We start from the raw sequence: 21,112 nt of genomic DNA on the forward strand, positions 1-21,112 counted from the left end.
CACACACACACACACACACACACACACACACACACACACACACACACACACACACACACACACACACACACACACACACACACACACACACACACACACACACACACACACACACACACACACACACACACACACACACACACACACACACACACACACACACACACACACACACACACACACACACACACACACACACACACACACACACACACACACACACACACACACACACACTTCTGGACATTTCTAGTTGACATGATTTTTGCCTCCAGCAGAATGATGTGTCCTCGTGTGAAAAGTGTGTGACTTTATACTTTGTTGTTGAAGTGAGATGATGACGCGTGTGCATCTTGCTGAACAGCCTCATGTATGTGGCATGTTTTTATTTGATTGTATTTCAAATGAAATGCGTCTTTAGGGTGACTTACTAAATCTGTCCAGGGACTACAGATGAAAACAGCCTCTTGCACATGTACAGAAATGTTGATTAGTGTCCCTGTTAAAGTCAATGGATAGAAATAACATGTAACAACGTCGTTTCCTAGCTGCTAATTCACACTTCATCACATTTAGATTCGTAAAACCTAATTCAAGTCTTGAAGGTAGAGGATGGCGCCGCATGTCATACAGAAAAGATTTGAGATCTAAAGTGGTTCATGTTTGTCTCTCTTCTGTCTTTACCCCAATTCAAGAATTACACGCACCGTGCTCAGACATTCTGAACAGAACAATCATTTTCGGAATTCTTACTTTTGTTTCAGAATTTTGAGCAAAATATCTGAAATTATTGACTATTTTCTCAGAATTTTGACTTTAACCTTTGAATTCTTAGCACAAATAATTTTGACTTTTTCGCCCAAATCCTGACTCTGCAAATTCAGATTTTTTTCCTCAGATGTCTTTAATTTCTTTCCTAAAAATTCTGACTTCTATGATTTTTTCCTCTCCTGGTTTCTGACTTTTCTTCTGAGAATTGTGACTTTGATCTTTCAATTCTTAAAAAAAGGAATTCTAACTTTTTAATCTCAGATTTCTTTAATTTCTTGCCTGAAAATTCTGACTTTTTTTCCCCAAATCCTGATTTCTGACTTCAAACCATATATAAAGTCTATGCTTCAAACTCACCGAATTCAAATAAAGAAAGTTTGAGTTTCTGTAATGTCTTTAATTTCTTTCCTAAAAATTCTGACTTCTATGATTTTTTTCTCCTGATTTCTGACTTTTCTAAATCAGAATTCTGATTTTGACTTTTTTTCCCAAAATCGTGACTGTGATCTTTCAATTCTTAGAAAAGGGAATTCTGACTTTTTTATCTCCATCCATCCATCTTCTCCCGCTTATCCGTGGTCGGGTCGCGGGGGTAGCAGTTCCAGCAGAGAGCCCCAAACTTTCTTTTCCCTGGCGACATCAACCAGCTCTGACTGGGGGATCCCAAGGCGCTCCCAGGCCAGCGAAGAGATATAATCCCTCCACCTGGTCCTAGGTCTACCCCTTGGTCTCTTCCCAGCTGGACGTGCCTGGAACACCTCCCTAGGGAGGCGCCCAGGTGGCATCCTAACTAGGTGCCCGAACCACCTCAACTGGCTTCTTTCGACGCGAAGGAGGAGCGGCTCAACTCCGAGTCCCTCCCTGATGACCGAACTTCTCACCTTATCTCTAAGGGAGACACCAGCCACCCGGCGGAGGAAACCCATCTCGGCCGCTTGTATCCGCGATCTCGTTCTTTCGGTCATGACCCATCCTTCATGACCGTAGGTGAGGGTAGGAACGAAAATGGCCCGGTAGACAGAGAGCTTTGCCTTCCGGCTCAGCTCCCTTTTCGTCACAACGGTGCGGTAAAGCGACTGCAATACCGCTCCCGCTGCTCCGATTCTCCGGCCCATCTCACGCTCCATTGATCCCTCACTCGAGAACAAGACCCCGAGATACTTGAACTCCTTCACTTCACTTGGGGTAAGGACTCATTCCCTACTTGGAGTGGACAGTCCATCGGTTTCCTGCTGAGAACCATGGCCTCAGATTTGGAGGTGCTGATCCTCATCCCAGCCGCTTCACACTCGGTTGCGAACCGATCCAGTGAGTGCTGAAGGTCGCAGACCGATGAAGCCATTAGAACCACATCATCTGCAAAAAGCAGTGGTGCAATCCTTAGTCCACCGAACTGCAGACCCCCCCCCCCACGACTACGCCTCGAAATCCGATCCATGTATATTACAAACAGGATTGGTGACAAAGCGCAGCCCTGGCGGAGGCCAACCCTCACCGGAAATGGGTCCGACTTACTGCCGAGGACCCGGACACAGCTCTCGCTTTGGGAGTACAGAGATTGGATGGCCCTGAGTAGAGACCCCCTCACCCCATACTCCCGCAGCACCTCCCACAGTAACTCCCTGGGAACCCGGTCATACGCCTTCTCCAAGTCTACAAAACACATGTAGACCGGATAAGCGTACTCCCAGGCCCCCTCCAGGATCCTTGCGAGAGTAAAGAGCTGATCCGTCGTTCCACGACCAGGACGGAATCCGCATTGTTCCTCCTCAATCTGAGGTTCGACAATCGGCCTGACCCTCCTTTCGAGTACCTTGGAGTAAACTTTCCCGGGGAGGCTGAGTAGTGTGATGCCTCTGTAATTGGCACACACCCTCTGATCCCCCTTTTTGAAAAGGGGGACCACCACCCCGGTCTGCCACTCCTTCGGTACTGTTTCCGACTTCCACGCAACGTTGATGAGACGTGTCAACCATGACAGTCCCTCAACACCCAGAGCCTTCAGCATTTCCGGGCGGATCTCATCCACCCCCGGGGCTTTGCCACTGTGGAGTTGTTTGACGACCTCAGTGACCTCCCCCCGGGAGATTGGTGTTGATCCCTCGTCATACTCCAGCTCTGCCTCTAACATAGAGGGCGGAGTTGTCGGGTTCAGGAGTTCCTCAAAGTGTTCCTTCCAACGTCCCAACACTCCATCAGTTGAGGTCAACAACGTCCCATCCTTACTGTACACAGCTTGGATGGTTCCCTGCTTCCCCCTCCTGAGGTGTCGGACAGTTTTCCAGAACAACTTTGGTGCCGCCCGAAAGTCCTTCTCCATGTCTTCTCCGAACTTCTCCCACACCCGCTGCTTTGCCTCGGCCACGGATGAGGCTGCTGCCCTTCGGGCCTGTCGGTACCTTGCAACTGCCTCGGGAGTCCCCCGGGATAACAAATCCCTGAAGGCCTCCTTCTTCAGTCGGACGGCTTCCCTGACCACCGGTGTCCACCAGGAGGTTCGAGGGTTACCGCCCCTTGAGGCACCTAAGACCTTGAGACCACAGCTCCCCACCGCGGCTTCGGCAATAGAGGCTTTGAACACCGACCACTCTGGTTCAATGTCCCCAACCTCCACAGGAATGCCCGAAAAGCTCCGCCGGAGGTGTGAGTTGAAGGCCTCCTGAACTTGGGCCTCCTCCAGACGTTCCCAGTTCACCCGAACTACACGTTTGGGCTTACCAGGTCTATCCAGAGGCTTCCCCCGCCACTCGACCCAACTCACCACCAGATGCTGATCAGTTGACAACTCCGCCCCTCTCTTTACCCGAGTGTCCAAAACATACGGCCTCAGGTCCGATGATACGATAACGAAATCGATCATGGACCTTCTGCCTAGGGTGCTCTGGTACCACGTACACTTATGAGCATCCTTATGTTCGAACATGGTGTTTGTTATGGCCAATCCATGACTAGCACAGAAGTCCAGTAACAAACCACCACTCCGGTTCAGATCAGGGGGGCCGTTCCTCCCAATCACGCCCCTCCAAGTGTCTCCATCATTGCCCACATGTGCGTTGAAGTCTCCCAGCAAGACTAAGGAGTCCCCTTCAGGAGCCCCATACAGGACTCTTTCCAGGGTCTCCAAGAAGGCCGAATACTCTGAACTGCTGTTGGGTGCATAAGCACACACAACAGTCAGAGTTTTCCCCCCCATAACCCGCAGGCGTAGGGAGGCGACCCTCTCGTCCACTGGGGTAAACTCCAACAACGAAGCACCTAACCGGGGACTTGTGAGTATCCCCACACCCGCCCGGCGCCTCACACCTTGAGCAACTCCGGAGAAGAATAGAGTCCAACCCCTATCCAGAAGTAAGGTTCCAGAGCCGACGCTGTGCGTAGAGGTGAGCCCAACCAGATCCAACTGGTACCGCTCCACCTCCCGCACAAGCTCCGGCTCCTTCCCCCCCAGAGAGGTGACGTTCCACGTCCCCAAAGCCAGCTTCTGCCGCCCGGGTCTGGTCCGTCGAGACCCTCCGCTTTCACTGCCACCCGTCTGGCAGCGCACCCGACCCCATCGATGTTTCCCGTAGGTGGTGGGCCCGCGGGACTTTTTTATCTCAGATTTCTTTAATTTCTTGCCTGAAAATTCTGACTTTTTCCCCCAAATCCTGATTTCTGACTTCAAACCATATATACAGTCTATGCTTCAAACTCACCGAATTCAAATAAAGAAAGTTTGAGTTTCTAGTTGCACAGATGTGTGTCACCTCAAGACGTTGACTAAAATAAATTACATTTTTAGAGAAATAAATTGAACAATGCAAACAAGTCGATTTAAAAGCAGCTTCCCAGGTCTCAGCACATTGCAGACTCTTAAGACAGTGTCACGGTGTATTTTTAGGACGTACCACGGAGATGGAGGTGTAGCTCGACTCCGAGGGGAACGTGAAGACAGTTGCCGTGGTAACAGGACTGCTGGGGGGCGGGGTCACGATGAGTCCAGCTGTGCAAATATGAACCTGTCAACAGAACGAGGAGCGTCAGAAACCCCGAAACAATCTGAAATAAAACACGCTGCGAAACATGGAGATGAAAAGGATATGTATGATGTTAGAGACGCTCTCTTTAGAATCAGAGTTTCATATATGACAGAAACAGGACCAGCTACAAATGAATTTTAGTTACCAAAAACATGAGTTTACTAGATAAAGAATATGTGTAACCTTGGAGTGAAGGATTTATTCAGAAATGTTCCCAAATTTCTTCAGATATTTCTTTTGATTTTTTAAAACATATTCTTTAATATCTTTCGGGGTCATTCTTCACATATTAATTTTGTCATTTTTTATTTATTCTTAAAACATTTTACATACTTTCCCCAATTTTTGAAGGTAACCCTGTGAACATGTCACAACCGATGCCGAGCGTGAAAGGAGTTGAAAGCAGTCATTAAAAGCCTGTTTCTGCATGCATGACGGCCTGTGATGACACACCATCATATCAACATGAAAGACTAGAGATCCACTTCAGTGCAGACGTCTCCTCTCACTGAGCGCTGCAGATAAAAGATTCACGGAGGAGCTAATGGGCGGTTTTCAGAGAGACGTTACAGAGCGTCTGAAAGAACCTTTGAGTGGAAACACAAACAAAGGAAATGATCACCAAGCAACAAGCAGATGCTTTGAGTGGGAATCGATGCAGGAGGAAATATTAATATCCACAGAAACGTCTCCTATGGAGGAGAACTGGAGGACCACACCCTCTTTCTTTTGTCAGTACAGGGAAATTGGACCTCTGCATTTAACCCATCGGTGCCTTGACATGTAAAGGAAATATTTGAGATCTAAACTAAAGTGATTTTTTTTTTTAGTTCCCACCATTCTGAAATGTTTGTCTCTGAATTCTCAGAAAACAGAAATCTGAGTTATATTTTGATCTGAAATATTAGAAGAAATTGTTGACTTTTTCCTCAAAACTCTGACTTTCTTTCTCCAAATTATTAGAAAAATTGTTGATTGACTTTTTTCTCACAGTTTTAACTTTAATCTTCAAATTCGTATAAAAAATATTCTGACTTTTTTCTGAGAATTAGGATTTTTCGGTTCGGTGCCTTGCTCAAGGGCACCTCTGCAGTTACCAGGAGGTGCACTAGCACCTCTTCAGCTACCTCTGAACCAGTGACGTGTAGAGTGAAGGATTTTTCAGACATTTTCCAATTTCTTTCAGTATCTTTTTTTTTGACATATTCCTTAATATTATTTGGGGAAACTAATATTTCACATATTCATTCTGGAAACAATGCAACATAAAACACAGCAAAGCTACCCTTTAGTTAGTCAAAGCTACTTAGAAAGGGTGGGGGGGGGAGCTGGCCAAATTGCCGAACAGCAACACACATCTCAGGGAGACGGAGAGACGGGCCTTTCACTCTGATCACTGAGGTCCATCTCACGGCCGCTGACCCGGATATTCACTCATTAGCTTTTAAAGGGAGTCGTCTCTGCAGAACATCGGATTAAAGGAGACCACTAACAGCCTTTAGGACAACGAGGTGTTAGCTGTCACCGTGGTAACAACAGTCAAAAGCATGACGGGGAAATCGATTTGCCGTAGATCTGCCCCGTTCCTCGAGGTGGAGTTTTATATAACGTGTGACGCATAAAAACATTTGACTCTCCGAAATATAATACTGGTGTTTTTAGACTCATAGAAGGAAGTAAAGGTGTTCTGCCTGTTACCTGTAAAGGTGTTCTGCCTGTGAAGGTGTTCTGCCTGTTACCTGTGAAGGTGTTCTGCCTGTGAAGGTGTTCTGCCTGTTACCTGTAAAGGTGTTCTGCCTGTTACCTGTGAAGGTGTTCTGCCTGTTACCTGTGAAGGTGTTCTGCCTGTTACCTGTGAAGGTGTTCTGCTTGTTACCTGTGACCGGAAGCGGAAGGAGGAACCTATTGCGGTGAGCACGTTGTAACTTCCGGTTGTTGTTGTCATCTCCGGGTATCCCGTGTGCCTGTTCTGTTGCTGATAGCTTATTAACTTAAACTTAATCGATCGTTTTAAAACTCTTGATCACGGCAACTGCCTGACGTTGTAATCACACGTTACTACAGCTTAAGCACTCACAACTCTCCTTCTCTTAGCGACTGGAACTCCACAGTTGCCTACACTCTTTTCGGGTTTGCTAACGGTAGCTACTTTAGCTTGATAGCTAGCCATGGCTCTTTCCCCACCCTCAGGTGCTATTTCCTGCTCTTCCTGTCTCATGTTTGGTTACTTCCCGGCCTCCCTTACTGGTAAGGATACATGTGTTAAATGTAGTATAGTTGTTAGGTTGGAGGCGGGAATCATAGCCATAGAAGCCCGGCTCCGCATCTTAGAAAGTAACTCAGCTAAAGTAAAGCCCATGTTAGCACGTGCGGACCGGCAAAATGTAGCTCCTCTTAGCCGTCCCCCGGCAACTCCCGAGCAGCAGGGAGGCTGGGTGACTGTTCAGAAGGGGCATAACGCGAAACCCGCAGGTCCCCACCAACCCGTTCACGTATCTAACAGATATTCCCCACTCAGCGAGACACCCGCTGAGAAGCCAACTCTGGTTATTGGTAGCTCTATTATGAGACACGTGAATTTAGAGACCGAAGCCTCCACAGTCACATCACTCCGGGGGCCAGAGCGGGCGACGTTGAGGCGCATCTTAAACTGCTGGCTAAAGATAAACGTAAATACAGTAGGATTGTTATTCACGTCGGTGGTAATGATGTTCGTTTACGCCAATCAGAATGCACCAAACTTAACGTGGAGTCGGTGTGTAGTTATGCTAAAACAATGTCGGACACCGTAATCTTCTCTGGTCCCCTCCCCAATCTGATCAATGATGACATGTATAGCCGCATGTCATCATTTCAGCGCTGGTTGTCTTGGTGGTGCCCAGCAAACAATGTGGGCTTCGTAAATAATTGGACAGCCTTCTGGGGAAAACCTGGTCTGATTAAGAGAGACGGCATTCACCCTACTTTAAAAGGTGCAGATCTAATTTCAGCAAACATTTCAGGGCTTTGTGGACTTAATCCATGACAAACTGGAGTTGAGACCAGGAGGCGGAGTCGCAGTCTTACACGCTTCTCTGCGCTCTCTCCTAGGCAGTCACCCATAGGAATCCCCAACCCAATAAAATACCCAACATTAGCGGTGTGTGTGTGTGTGTGCGTGTGTGTGTGTGTGTGTGTGTGTGTGTGTGTGTGTGTGTGTGTGTGTGTGTGTGTGTCTGCCCAAGGACAATTTAAGGTAAACCCTAATAGAGGTGTCATACATAATAACCTAATAAAAGTAAATGTAACAACTACTACAGTGCAACAAAACAGGAAGATTAAATGTGGTCTCTTCAACATAAGATCTCTAGCCTCTAAAGCAATATTGGTAAATGATTTAATATCAGATTATAATATTGATATATGCTGTCTCACTGAAACTTGGTTGAGACATGAAGAACATGTCAGCATAAATGAGGCCACTCCACCCAGCCATGTCAACACTCATATTGCTCGAGGCACGGGCCGAGGAGGTGGAGTTGCAGCAATCTTTGACTCAAGTTTACTTATCAATACTAAACCAAAATGTAATTATACCTCTTTTGAAAGCCTCGTTTTTAGTCTTACGCATCCGACCTGGAACACTTTGCAGCCAATCTTATTTGTTACAGTGTATCGTGCACCAGGTCCTTATTCAGAATTCTTATCAGAATTCTCTGAGTTTTTATCAACTTTGGTTCTTAAAACAGACAAAGTAATTATCGTAGGTGACTTTAATATTCATGTTGACGATGATAAAAATAGCCTTACTGTTGCATTTAACTCTATATTAGATTCTGTTGGTTTCTGTCAGAGTGTGAATAAACCAACCCACTGCTATAATCACACTCTCGACCTTGTTCTGACTTATGGTATTGAAATTGAGCAACTATTAGTCGAACCGCATAATCCTGCTTTATCCGACCATTTCTTAGTAACTTTTGAAGTACTGTTACTAGACTACAAAGCATTAGTCAAAAGCTCTTGCAGCAGAAACCTATCTGTTAGTGCTATAGCCACATTTAAGGAAGAGATTCCACCAATACTTAACTCGATAGCATGTCTGCATGTAGGGGAGGAAACTTATACAAAATGGACACCACCCCAAATTGATCATGTTGTTGATAGTGCTATAGATGCGCTGCGAATAAAATGAGACTCTGTTGCTCCTTTGAAAAAGAAGAAAATAAAACAACATAGATTAGCTCCATGGCATAATGCCGAAACCCGCAAAATAAAGCAAAAGTCTAGACAACTTGAAAGGATATGGCGTTCCACTAAACTTGAAGAATCTCGTTTAATTTGGCATATTACTCTCAATGAATATAAGAAAGCACTGCGTAAAGCGAGAGCAGCCTACTACTCTTCATTAATAGATGAGAATAAGAATAATGCAAGATTTCTTTTCAGCACTGTAGCCAGGCTGACAGAGAGCCACAGCTCGATTGAGCCTTCTATTCCCATAGCACTCAGTAGTAATGATTTTATGTGCTTTTTTAACGATAAAATTGTTACTCTTAGAAACAAAATTAATGACCTCTTGCCTTTGACCAGTATAGTGTTATCAACAGCTCCCGGAATCGTAAGTTCTAATATTACACTAGATAGTAAACTAGAATGCTTTTCAGCCATTAACCTTGAACAATTACATTCAATGATTCTCTCTTCTAAACCATCCACGTGCATGTTAGACCCAATTCCAACTAAGCTGTTGAAGGAAGTTTTTCCATTAATTAGCACTTCTTTATTAAATATTATGAATATGTCTTTATTATCAGGCTATGTTCCACAATCATTCAAAGTAGCAGTGATAAAACCGCTTCTTAAAAAGCACAACCTCGATCCAGAGGTTTTAGCCAACTATAGACCTATTTCTAATCTTCCGTTCCTCTCAAAAATTCTTGAGAAAGCGGTCGCAAAACAGCTGTGTGATTACTTAAAAAACAATGATTTATTTGAAGATTTTCAGTCTGGCTTTAGAACACATCATAGCACAGAGACAGCTCTGGTTAAATTCACAAATGATATTCTAATAGCCTCAGACAAGGGACTTGTCTCTATCCTTGTTTTGCTCGATCTTAGTGCTGCATTTGATGCTATCGACCATGACATCCTATTGCAAAGACTAGAGCACTTAGTTGGCATACAGGGAACTGCTTTAGGCTGGTTTAGGTCCTATCTATCTGAACGCTCTCAGTTTGTACGTGTTAACGATGAATCTTCCACGCAAACCAAAGTTAGCCATGGAGTGCCACAGGGCTCAGTGCTCGGACCTATTCTGTTCACATTATATATGCTTCCGTTAGGCAATATTATAAGGAATCATTCTGTAAACTTTCATTGTTATGCGGATGATACTCAACTATATTTGTCAATCAAGCCTGATGAAATTAATCATCTAAATAAAATTCAAGACTGCCTTAAGGACTTAAAAACGTGGATGACCTTAAACTTTTTGATGTTAAACACGACCAAAACTGAAGTTATTGTACTTGGCCCGAAGAATCTACGAAACAAATTATCTAAAGACATACTAACTATGGATGGCATTAATTTGGCCTCCAGTGAGACTGTAAGGAATCTTGGTGTTATATTTGATCAGGATTTATCCTTTAACGCCCACATAAAATCAATTTCAAGGACCGCCTACTTCCATCTACGTAACATTGCAAAGATCAGGCATATCTTGCCTCAAAACGATGCAGAGAAACTAGTCCATGCATTTGTTACTTCTAGGCTGGATTATTGTAACTCTTTATTATCAGGGAGTACCAAGAAGTCAATCAAGTCGCTTCAGCTGATTCAAAATGCTGCGGCTCGTGTACTAACCAGAGTTAGGAAAAGGGACCACATGACTCCTGTTCTGGCTGCCTTACACTGGCTCCCTGTAGAACACAGGATAGAATTTAAAGTTCTTCTTCTCGCCTACAAAGCCCTTAATGGGCAGGCGCCATCTTACCTTAAAGAACTCATTATACCCTGCTGGCCTACTAGGGCATTGCGTTCCAAGAATGCAGGTTGTTGGTTGTTCCTAGAATCTTTAAAAGTACAATGGGAGCCAGAGCCTTTTCTTATCAAGCTCCACATTTGTGGAATCAGCTTCCAGTTTGTGTTCGGGCGGCAGACACCCTATCCGTTTTTAAGAGTGCACTGAAGACCTTCCTTTTTGATAAAGCTTATAGTTAGGGCTGATTAGATTCAGCCCCTAGTTTTGCTGATATAGGCTTAGTTTGTCGGGGGACATCTTACTTCTTCCTTCTCTCTGTCTATACCTGTGTCCTCTCATGGGGACATCTTCCTTCTTCCTTCTCTCTGTCTGTCCCTGTGTCCTCTCATGTTCCATTAACCCAGCTTCCCCAAATGTCTTTCTTTTGGTGTCTCTATACGCTGGGATCCGGAGTCATGGATGATCCTGCGGTCCTGTGTCCTGGATCGCGAGCCCTGGATCTAGAGTCGTGGCTGTGGTCCTGGATCATCGGTCCTGATGGATATCCTCGTGGATTCATCTTCCTATTATACACACATGCATTTCCAAACATCTGGACTACCTATGTTGCAAATGTATTATCTTTTCAATTTACACACGGCATCTATTGCAGTCTGTCCGTCCTGGAGAGGATCCTCCTCTGCTGCTCTCCTGAGGTTTCTCCATGTTCCCTTAAACTGTGGGGTTTCTCTGGAAGTCTTTCCTTGTACGATGTGAGGGTCTAAGGACAGAGGGTCTGAGGACAGAGGGTCTGAGGACAGAGGGTCTAAGGATAGAGGGTCTGAGGACAGAGGGTCTGAGGACAGAGGGTGTCGTATTGTCATACTGATATTCTGTACACACTGTGAAGACCACTGAGACAAATGTAACATTTGTGATATTGGGCTATAAATAAACATTGATCAATTGAAGGTGTTCTACTTGTTACCTGTGAAGGTGTTCTACTTGTTACCTGTGAAGGTGTTCTGCTTGTTACCTGTGAAGGTGTTCTACTTGTTACCTGTGAAGGTGTTCTACTTGTTACCTGTGAAGGTGTTCTACTTGTTACCTGTGAAGGTGTTCTACTTGTTACCTGTGAAGGTGTTCTACTTGTTACCTGTGAAGGTGTTCTACTTGTTACCTGTGAAGGTGTTCTGCATGTTACCTGTGCTCTCTGTCTCACCTGTGAAGGAGCGCTGCAGGACAGCCCCCCGCTGATCTCCCCGATGCGAGCAGCAGCTGTGGGGTTGCTGGAGCTGATGAGCACGGGGCCGCTGATCTCCATGGAGTGCCTCTGAGGGGGCGGAGCCAGCAGGGGCTTGTGGGACATGGTGAGGGAGGTGAAGGAGTGTCTCTTCTTGCTGTTCTTCTTCTCCGATGCTCTCCCATTCATCTGAGAGGACGCCCCCTCCCCCGAGTCCCCACTGCACTCTGAAGGCTTGTCCAACTCGATCAGCTGACGGGCCGCAGAGTTAAACTGAGAGGGAGGAGAGAGGTACACACATGCTTTACTCAGGTACAAGTACACACATCCTTTACTCAGGTACAAGTACACACATCCTTTACTCAAGTACAAGTACACACATCCTTTACTCAGGTACAAGTACACACATCCTATACTCAGGTACAAGTACACACATCCTTTACTCAGGTACAAGTACACACATGCTTTACTCAGGTACAAGTACACACATCCTTTACTCAGGTACAAGTACACACATCCTTTACTCAGGTACAAGTACACACATCCTTTACTCAGGTACAAGTACACACATCCTTTACTCAGGTACAAGTACACACATCCTTTACTCAGGTACAAGTACACACATCCTTTACTCAGGTACAAGTACACACATCCTTTACTCAAGTAGAAGTACACACATCCTTTACTCAAGTACAAGTACACACATCCTTTCCTCAAGTACAAGTACATACATCCTTTACTCAAGCAGAAGTACACACATCCTTTACTCAAGTACAAGTACACACATCCTTTACTCAGGTAGAAGTACACACATCCTTTACTCAAGTAGAAGTACACACATCCTTTACTCAGATACAAGTACACACATGCTTTACTCAGGTACAAGTACACACATCCTTTACTCAAGTAGAAGTACAGATACTTGTGTTTAAAATTCTCTGGTAAAACTAGAAGTACTGACTAAACTTCTTTACTCAGGTAGAAGTAAAGAAGTATGGGCTGAGAGATGTACTTCAGTAAAAGGAACCATTAGAATAATCAGATAACATATTTATATATATATATATATATATATATAATCCTTTACTTTTAAAGTAATAAAATATACAAAATAAATAAAATAATAAATGTAAAATATTCTGTAATTAATCAAATGTATATTTTAAGAATAGAATCATTTTTAAATCTAAAAAAGAACATTTCTTGAGGCAATAAAATCATTGTTATGGTGCTCTTTGATATCCATGTAAAGGCTGCGCACAGCCAGGGTTCATGACCTCCATCAGGTGAAGCCTCTCAACACGAGCCGGACGTAACCCCCCCTCAGGACGCATCAACACACACACCACCCCTCCCCCCCTCAGGACGCATCAACACACACACCACCCCTCCCCCCCTCAGGACGCATCAACACACACACCACCCCTCCCTCCCTCAGGACGCATCAACACACACACCACCCCTCCCCCCCTCAGGACCCATCAACACACACACCACCCCTCCCTCCCTCAGGACGCATCAACACACACACCACCCCTCCCCCCCTCAGGACGCATCAACACACACACCACCCCTCCCACCCTCAGGACGCATCAACACACACACCATCCCTCCCACCCTCAGGACGCATCAACACACACACCATCCCTCCCACCCTCAGGACGCATCAACACACACACCACCCCTCCCACCCTCAGGACGCATCAACACACACACCACCCCTCCCCCCCTCAGGACGCATCAACACACACACCACCCCTCCCACCCTCAGGACGCATCAACACACACACCATCCCTCCCACCCTCAGGACGCATCAACACACACACCACCCCTCCCTCCCTCAGGACGCATCAACACACACACCACCCCTCCCCCCCTCAGGACGCATCAACACACACACCACCCCTCCCCCCCTCAGGACGCATCAACACACACACCATCCCTCCCTCCCTCAGGACGCATCAACACACACACCATCCCTCCCACCCTCAGGACGCATCAACACACACACCACCCCTCCCTCCCTCAGGACGCATCAACACACACACCACCCCTCCCCCCCTCAGGACGCATCAACACACACACCACCCCTCCCTCCCTCAGGACGCATCAACACACACACCACCCCTCCCTCCCTCAGGACCCATCAACACACACCATCCCTCCCCCCCTCAGGACCCATCAACACACACACCACCCCTCCCTCCCTCAGGACGCATCAACACACACACCATCCCTCCCCCCCTCAGGACCCATCAACACACACACCACCCCTCCCTCCCTCAGGACGCATCAACACACACACCATCCCTCCCTCCCTCAGGACGCATCAACACACACACCACCCCTCCCTCCCTCAGGACGCATCAACACACACACCATCCCTCCCACCCTCAGGACGCATCAACACACACACCATCCCTCCCTCCCTCAGGACGCATCAACACACACACCACCCCTCCCTCCCTCAGGACGCATCAACACACACACCACCCCTCCCACCCTCAGGACGCATCAACACACACACCATCCCTCCCTCCCTCAGGACGCATCAACACACACACCACCCCTCCCTCCCTCAGGACGCATCAACACACACACCATCCCTCCCACCCTCAGGACGCATCAACACACACACCATCCCTCCCACCCTCAGGACGCATCAACACACACACCATCCCTCCCACCCTCAGGACCCATCAACACACACACCATCCCTCCCACCCTCAGGACGCATCAACACACACACCATCCCTCCCACCCTCAGGACGCATCAACACACACACCATCCCTCCCACCCTCAGGACCCATCAACACACACACCATCCCTCCCTCACATTACTGAGGGCTCTGATCTGTATTTAATAAAGAGCTCTAACTCACAGGACGCCGTCAAGAGGAAGAGCAACGGAGAAAGATATAGCACGAGTTCTGTGGCTCTGACCTTCTTTATAAGATATATGAAGATAACATGACCCGTATACCAGGGGCCTGTCCTACGAAGCCGGTTCAACCTAACCTGATGTGTTGGAGTTAGCCGGTTGGCCTAATCCAGAACGCGCTCTCGCTAAGCGGTCCTACGACGCGGGTTATCAAGTGGATCGCTCAGCCAGCCGTGTCCTCTCTAGCTAGGTGTTCACATGAGAGGGGCGGGATCTGGAGCATTCGACCAATCACAGACATGGAGAAGCTACTGACAGCGCAGCGTCATACTTCCTGAATGAAAAGTGAACTCTAATATCAGACACATGAAGAAGTTAAACTTTAAACATGACTCAAACACTTGATCAGGATCAAAGCCTCAGAGCTGCAGCTGCAAGGTGAACACAGCTGGAGCAGAACAAGTGTTGGAATGCGTCCATCAGCAGGTTCATGATGTCACGGCCCGTCTCACACACCGTCTGACTCTCATCACCTCTGACTCAGAGTTTCCTCAACTCAACGTGTTGTTAACATAATGCTTCATCCAGTCTGTGGCGCTGAGAGTGCTGCGCGGCCAGACACGCTCAGGGACTCGGATCAGGAGACATGTGATACATCATGAAGTGATGTGCCGCGGACTGGACTTAGTGTACTCTGATCCGGGTACTGATGCTGACTGGACTTAGTGTACTCTGATCCGGGTACTGATGCTGACTGGACTTAGTGTACTCTGATCCGGGTACTGATGCTGACTGGACTTAGTGTACTCTGATCCGGGTACTGATGCTGACTGGACTTAGTGTACTCTGATCCGGGTACTGATGCTGACTGGACTTAGTGTACTCTGATCCGGGTACTGATGCTGACTGGACTCAGTGTACTCTGATCCGGGTACTGATGCTGACTGGACTTAGTGTACTCTGATCCGGGTACTGATGCTGACTGGACTCAGTGTACTCTGATCCGGGTACTGATGCTGACTGGACTTAGTGTACTCTGATCCGGGTACTGATGCTGACTGGACTCAGTGTACTCTGATCGGGGTACTGATGCTGACTGGACTCAGTGTACTCTGATCCGGGTACTGATGCTGACTGGACTTAGTGTACTCTGATCCGGGTACTGATGCTGACTGGACTCAGTGTACTCTGATCGGGGTACTGATGCTGACTGGACTTAGTGTACTCTGATCCGGGTACTGATGCTGACTGGACTTAGTGTACTCTGATCCGGGTCCTGATGCTGACTGGACTTAGTGTACTCTGATCCGGGTACTGATGCTGACTGCACTTAGTGTACTCTGATCCGGGTACTGATGCTGACTGGACTTAGTGTACTCTGATCCGGGTACTGATGCTGACTGGACTTAGTGTACTCTGATCCGGGTACTGATGCTGACTGGACTTAGTGTGCTCTGATCCGGGTACTGATGCTGACTGGACTCAGTGTACTCTGATCCGGGTACTGATGCTGACTGGACTTAGTGTACTCTGATCCGGGTACTGATGCTGACTGGACTTAGTGTACTCTGATCCGGGTACTGATGCTGACTGGACTTAGTGTACTCTGATCCGGGTACTGATGCTGACTGGACTTAGTGTACTCTGATCCGGGTTCTGATGCTGAGGCAGATATTTAAGAGCTTTCTTAACGCTGATGTTCTAACAGTCAGACTGCTCTGGAGATGGAGGTGATATTCTGTTCATGTTCACGTTCACACAGTCGCTGATTTCTGCCGGCCGTCTTTCCTTTCTCCTGTGATGTGACTTGATCGCTTTAATCTCCGCCCACTGAGCTCTGATTGGTCAGCAGGCGGGGCTTTCACTGAGTTGAGCTCTTAGCCTGCAACCCAACCTGCTCCGGGGCAGGCTAGCTGCTCAGCATCAGTTACCATGGAGATCTAGCCGCTAAAAAGAGAACCAGCTTCGTGGGACCGGAAACCTCGAGTTACCCTGAAGTTAGCCGCTAAGAGAACATCCGGCTTCGTAGTACAGGCCTCAGGTGTCTCCTGACCTAAACAACAACGTGACGTAAACAACAACGTGACGTAAACAACAACGTGGCGTAAACAACAACGTGACGTAAACAACAACGTGACGTAAACAACAACGTGGCGTAAACAACAACGTGGCGTAAACAACAACGTGGCGTAAACAAGATGTCTCCTGACCTAAACAACAACGTGACGTAAACAACAACGTGGCGTAAACAACAACGTGGCGTAAACAAAATGTCTCCTGACGTAAACAACAACGTGACGTAAACAACGTGACGTAAACAACGAGACGTAAACAACGAGATGTAAACAACGTGACGTAAACAACAACGTGACGTAAACAACAACGTGGCGTAAACAACAACGTGGCGTAAACAACAACGTGACGTAAACAACAACGTGGCGTAAACAACAACGTGGCGTAAACAACAACGTGGCGTAAACAAAATGTCTCCTGACGTAAACAACAACGTGACGTAAACAACGTGACGTAAACAACGTGACGTAAACAACGTGACGTAAACAACGAGACGTAAACAACGAGATGTAAACAACGTGACGTAAACAACAACGTGGCGTAAACAAGATGTCTCCTGACCTAAACAACAACGTGACGTAAACAACAACGTGGCGTAAACAACAACGTGGCGTAAACAAAATGTCTCCTGACGTAAACAACAACGTGACGTAAACAACGTGACGTAAACAACGAGACGTAAACAACGAGATGTAAACAACGTGACGTAAACAACAACGTGACGTAAACAACAACGTGACGTAAACAACAACGTGGCGTAAACAACAACGTGGCGTAAACAACAACGTGGCGTAAACAACAACGTGGCGTAAACAAGATGTCTCCTGACCTAAACAACAACGTGACGTAAACAACAACGTGGCGTAAACAACAACGTGGCGTAAACAACAACGTGGCGTAAACAAAATGTCTCCTGACGTAAACAACAACGTGACGTAAACAACGTGACGTAAACAACGTGACGTAAACAACGAGACGTAAACAACGAGATGTAAACAACGTGACGTAAACAACAACGTGACGTAAACAACAACGTGGCGTAAACAACAACGTGGCGTAAACAAAATGTCTCCTGACGTAAACAACAACGTGACGTAAACAACGTGACGTAAACAACGTGACGTAAACGAGACGTAAACAACGAGATGTAAACAACGTGACGTAAACAACAACGTGACGTAAACAACAACGTGGCGTAAACAACAACGTGGCGTAAACAACAACGTGACGTAAACAACAACGTGGCGTAAACAACAACGTGGCGTAAACAACAACGTGGCGTAAACAACAACGTGGCGTAAACAACAACGTGGCGTAAACAAAATGTCTCCTGACGTAAACAACAACGTGACGTAAACAACGTGGCGTAAACAACAACGTGGCGTAAACAAAATGTCTCCTGACGTAAACAACAACGTGACGTAAACAACGTGACGTAAACAACGAGACGTAAACAACGAGACGTAAACAACAACGTGGCGTAAACAACAACGTGGCGTAAACAAGATGTCTCCTGACCTAAACAACAACGTGACGTAAACAACGTGACGTAAACAACGAGACGTAAACAACGAGATGTAAACAACGTGACGTAAACAACAACGTGACGTAAACAACAACGTGACGTAAACAACAACGTGGCGTAAACAACAACGTGACGTAAACAACAACGTGACGTAAACAAGATGTCTCCTGACCTAAACAACAACGTGACGTAAACAACAACGTGGCGTAAACAACAACGTGGCGTAAACAACAACGTGGCGTAAACAACAACGTGGCGTTAACAACAACGTGGCGTTAACAACAACGTGGCGTTAACAACAACGTGGCGTAAACAACAACGTGAACAAGATGTCTCCTGACGTAAACAACAACGTGGCGTAAACAACAACGTGAACAAGATGTCTCCTGACGTAAACAACAACGTGGCGTAAACAACAACGTGAACAAGATGTCTCCTGGCGTAAACAACAACGTGAACAAGAAGTCTCCTGATGTAAACAACAACGTGACGTCAGAGCTCCGTAAAAACATCTGTATATCATTTTAATTGCATCTTTAATTGTATTAATCCTGTGTGAATCTGTGCTGTTTTTCATTCTTACCCTGTTGCTGTTTAAACGGCTGAAGGTCCATCCTATCTTTTTCCACTGACGCTTGGTGACATTTCAAGAACTTACCTCAACATATGAGATGGGGAATATTCCAATTTTGTCTCCCAGCATGCCCTCTGCCCAGTTGTCGTCCACTCTGCGGATCACCGTCAGGACGTCGTCCTGCAGGGAGACAGAGGAGGAGGAAGGTCATTAAGAATCTGCAGACTAAGAGCTGCTGGAGCTGAGCGAGGAAACACTGAGGTAAGGAGGGGGGGGGCTTCATTAAAGGGGCTTTCAGGAGGAAAACACAGGCTGGATCAGCAAGTCACTGTGTATTGCTCACATAGAGAGGGAGGGGACGGACTCAGAATGTGTACTTGAGTAAAAGTACACAGTGCAGCTAGTTTGAATGGCTTTGTATTCTGCCGGGTAGCTTGTGACTCCAGGTGGAACTCAAGAGCCTCACCTTAGAGAAGGAGACCTCAGAGGAAACGAGTGGTGTGAGTTTTACTTCAGCGCCTCACCTTAGAGAAGGAGACCTCAGAGGAAACGAGTGGTGTGAGTTTTACTTCAGCGCCTCACCTTAGAGAAGGAGACCTCAGAGGAAGCGAGTGTGTGAGTTTTACCTCAGCGCCTCACCTTAGAGAAGGAGACCTCGGAGGAAGCGAGTGTGTGAGTTTTACCTCAGCTCCTCACCTTAGAGAAGGAGACCTCAGAGGAAGCGAGTGTGTGAGTTTTACCTCAGCTCCTCACCTTAGAGAAGGAGACCTCAGAGGAAACGAGTGTGAGTTTTACCTCAGCTCCTCACCTTAGAGAAGGAGACCTCAGAGGAAGCGAGTGTATGAGTTTTACCTCAGCGCCTCACCTTAGAGAAGGAGACCTCGGAGGAAGCGAGTGTGTGAGTTTTACCTAAGCTCCTCACCTTAGAGAAGGAGACCTCAGAGGAAGCGAGTGTGTGAGTTTTACCTCAGCTCCTCACCTTAGAGAAGGAGACCTCAGAGGAAACGAGTGTGTGAGTTTTACTTCAGCTCCTCACCTTAGAGAAGGAGACCTCAGAGGAAACGAGTGGTGTGAGTTTTACTTCAGCGCCTCACCTTAGAGAAGGAGACCTCAGAGGAAACGAGTGTGTGAGTTTTACTTCAGCTCCTCACCTTAGAGAAGGAGACCTCAGAGGAAACGAGTGGTGTGAGTTTTACTTCAGCGCCTCACCTTAGAGAAGGAGACCTCAGAGGAAGCGAGTGTGTGAGTTTTACCTCAGCGCCTCACCTTAGAGAAGGAGACCTCGGAGGAAGCGAGTGTGTGAGTTTTACCTCAGCTCCTCACCTTAGAGAAGGAGACCTCAGAGGAAACGAGTGTGAGTTTTACCTCAGCTCCTCACCTTAGAGAAGGAGACCTCAGAGGAAGCGAGTGTGTGAGTTTTACCTCAGCTCCTCACCTTAGAGAAGGAGACCTCAGAGGAAGCGAGTGTGTGAGTTTTACTTCAGCGCCTCACCTTAGAGAAGGAGACCTCAGAGGAAACGAGTGTGTGAGTTTTACCTCAGCTCCTCACCTTAGAGAAGGAGCCTCAGAGGAAACGAGTGTGTGAGTTTTACCTCAGCTCCTCACCTTAGAGAAGGAGACCTCAGAGGAAACGAGTGTGTGAGTTTTACCTCAGCTCCTCACCTTAGAGAACGGCAGGCAGTCTTTGTCCGCCTCCTTGTCTTTCAGCTCAAAGTCGTACAGAGCCTTGCACTGAGGGGGGGGCAGCGGCAGCGGCTTGATGACCTGCACAAAGTTAGTGGGAAAGAAGCCGTGCACCCCCCCCATCTCTCCGTGGTACCAGTTCTCGTCCACCTGCCGGCGCAGGATGATGATGTCACCCTTGATGAACTTGAGATCTCCTGGTTCCTTGCCATCGTAGTTGTAGAGTGCCTTAGCACAGGGCAGCTGGGGAACACCCTGAAAGAGAGAGAGAGAGAGAACATGAGGAACAGAGAGAGAGAGAACATGAGGAACAGAGAGAGAGAGAACATGAAGAACAGAGAGAGAGAACATGAGGAACAGAGAGAGAGAACATGAGGAACAGAGAGAGAGAGAACAT

At 47.0% G+C, this 21,112-nt stretch overlaps 1 protein-coding gene across 1 annotated transcript in view; it reads right to left on the bottom strand.

The window, feature by feature from the left end:
• The window catches only part of sh3rf1 (SH3 domain containing ring finger 1), a 37,960-nt gene extending 16,886 nt beyond the window's left edge, over window positions 1-21,074 (bottom strand). The window contains 4 exon segments of the mRNA XM_034078654.2: window positions 4,659-4,769; window positions 11,957-12,250; window positions 19,117-19,212; window positions 20,695-21,074. Coding sequence (XP_033934545.2) covers window positions 4,659-4,769; window positions 11,957-12,250; window positions 19,117-19,212; window positions 20,695-21,066 — 873 coding nt within the window. The 5' untranslated portion in view covers window positions 21,067-21,074.
• Between the last annotated feature and the right edge of the window lie 38 nt (window positions 21,075-21,112).

Source organism: Pseudochaenichthys georgianus, unplaced genomic scaffold, assembly GCF_902827115.2.
Source record: "Pseudochaenichthys georgianus unplaced genomic scaffold, fPseGeo1.2 scaffold_456_arrow_ctg1, whole genome shotgun sequence".
Classification (NCBI taxonomy): Eukaryota; Metazoa; Chordata; class Actinopteri; order Perciformes; family Channichthyidae; genus Pseudochaenichthys; species Pseudochaenichthys georgianus.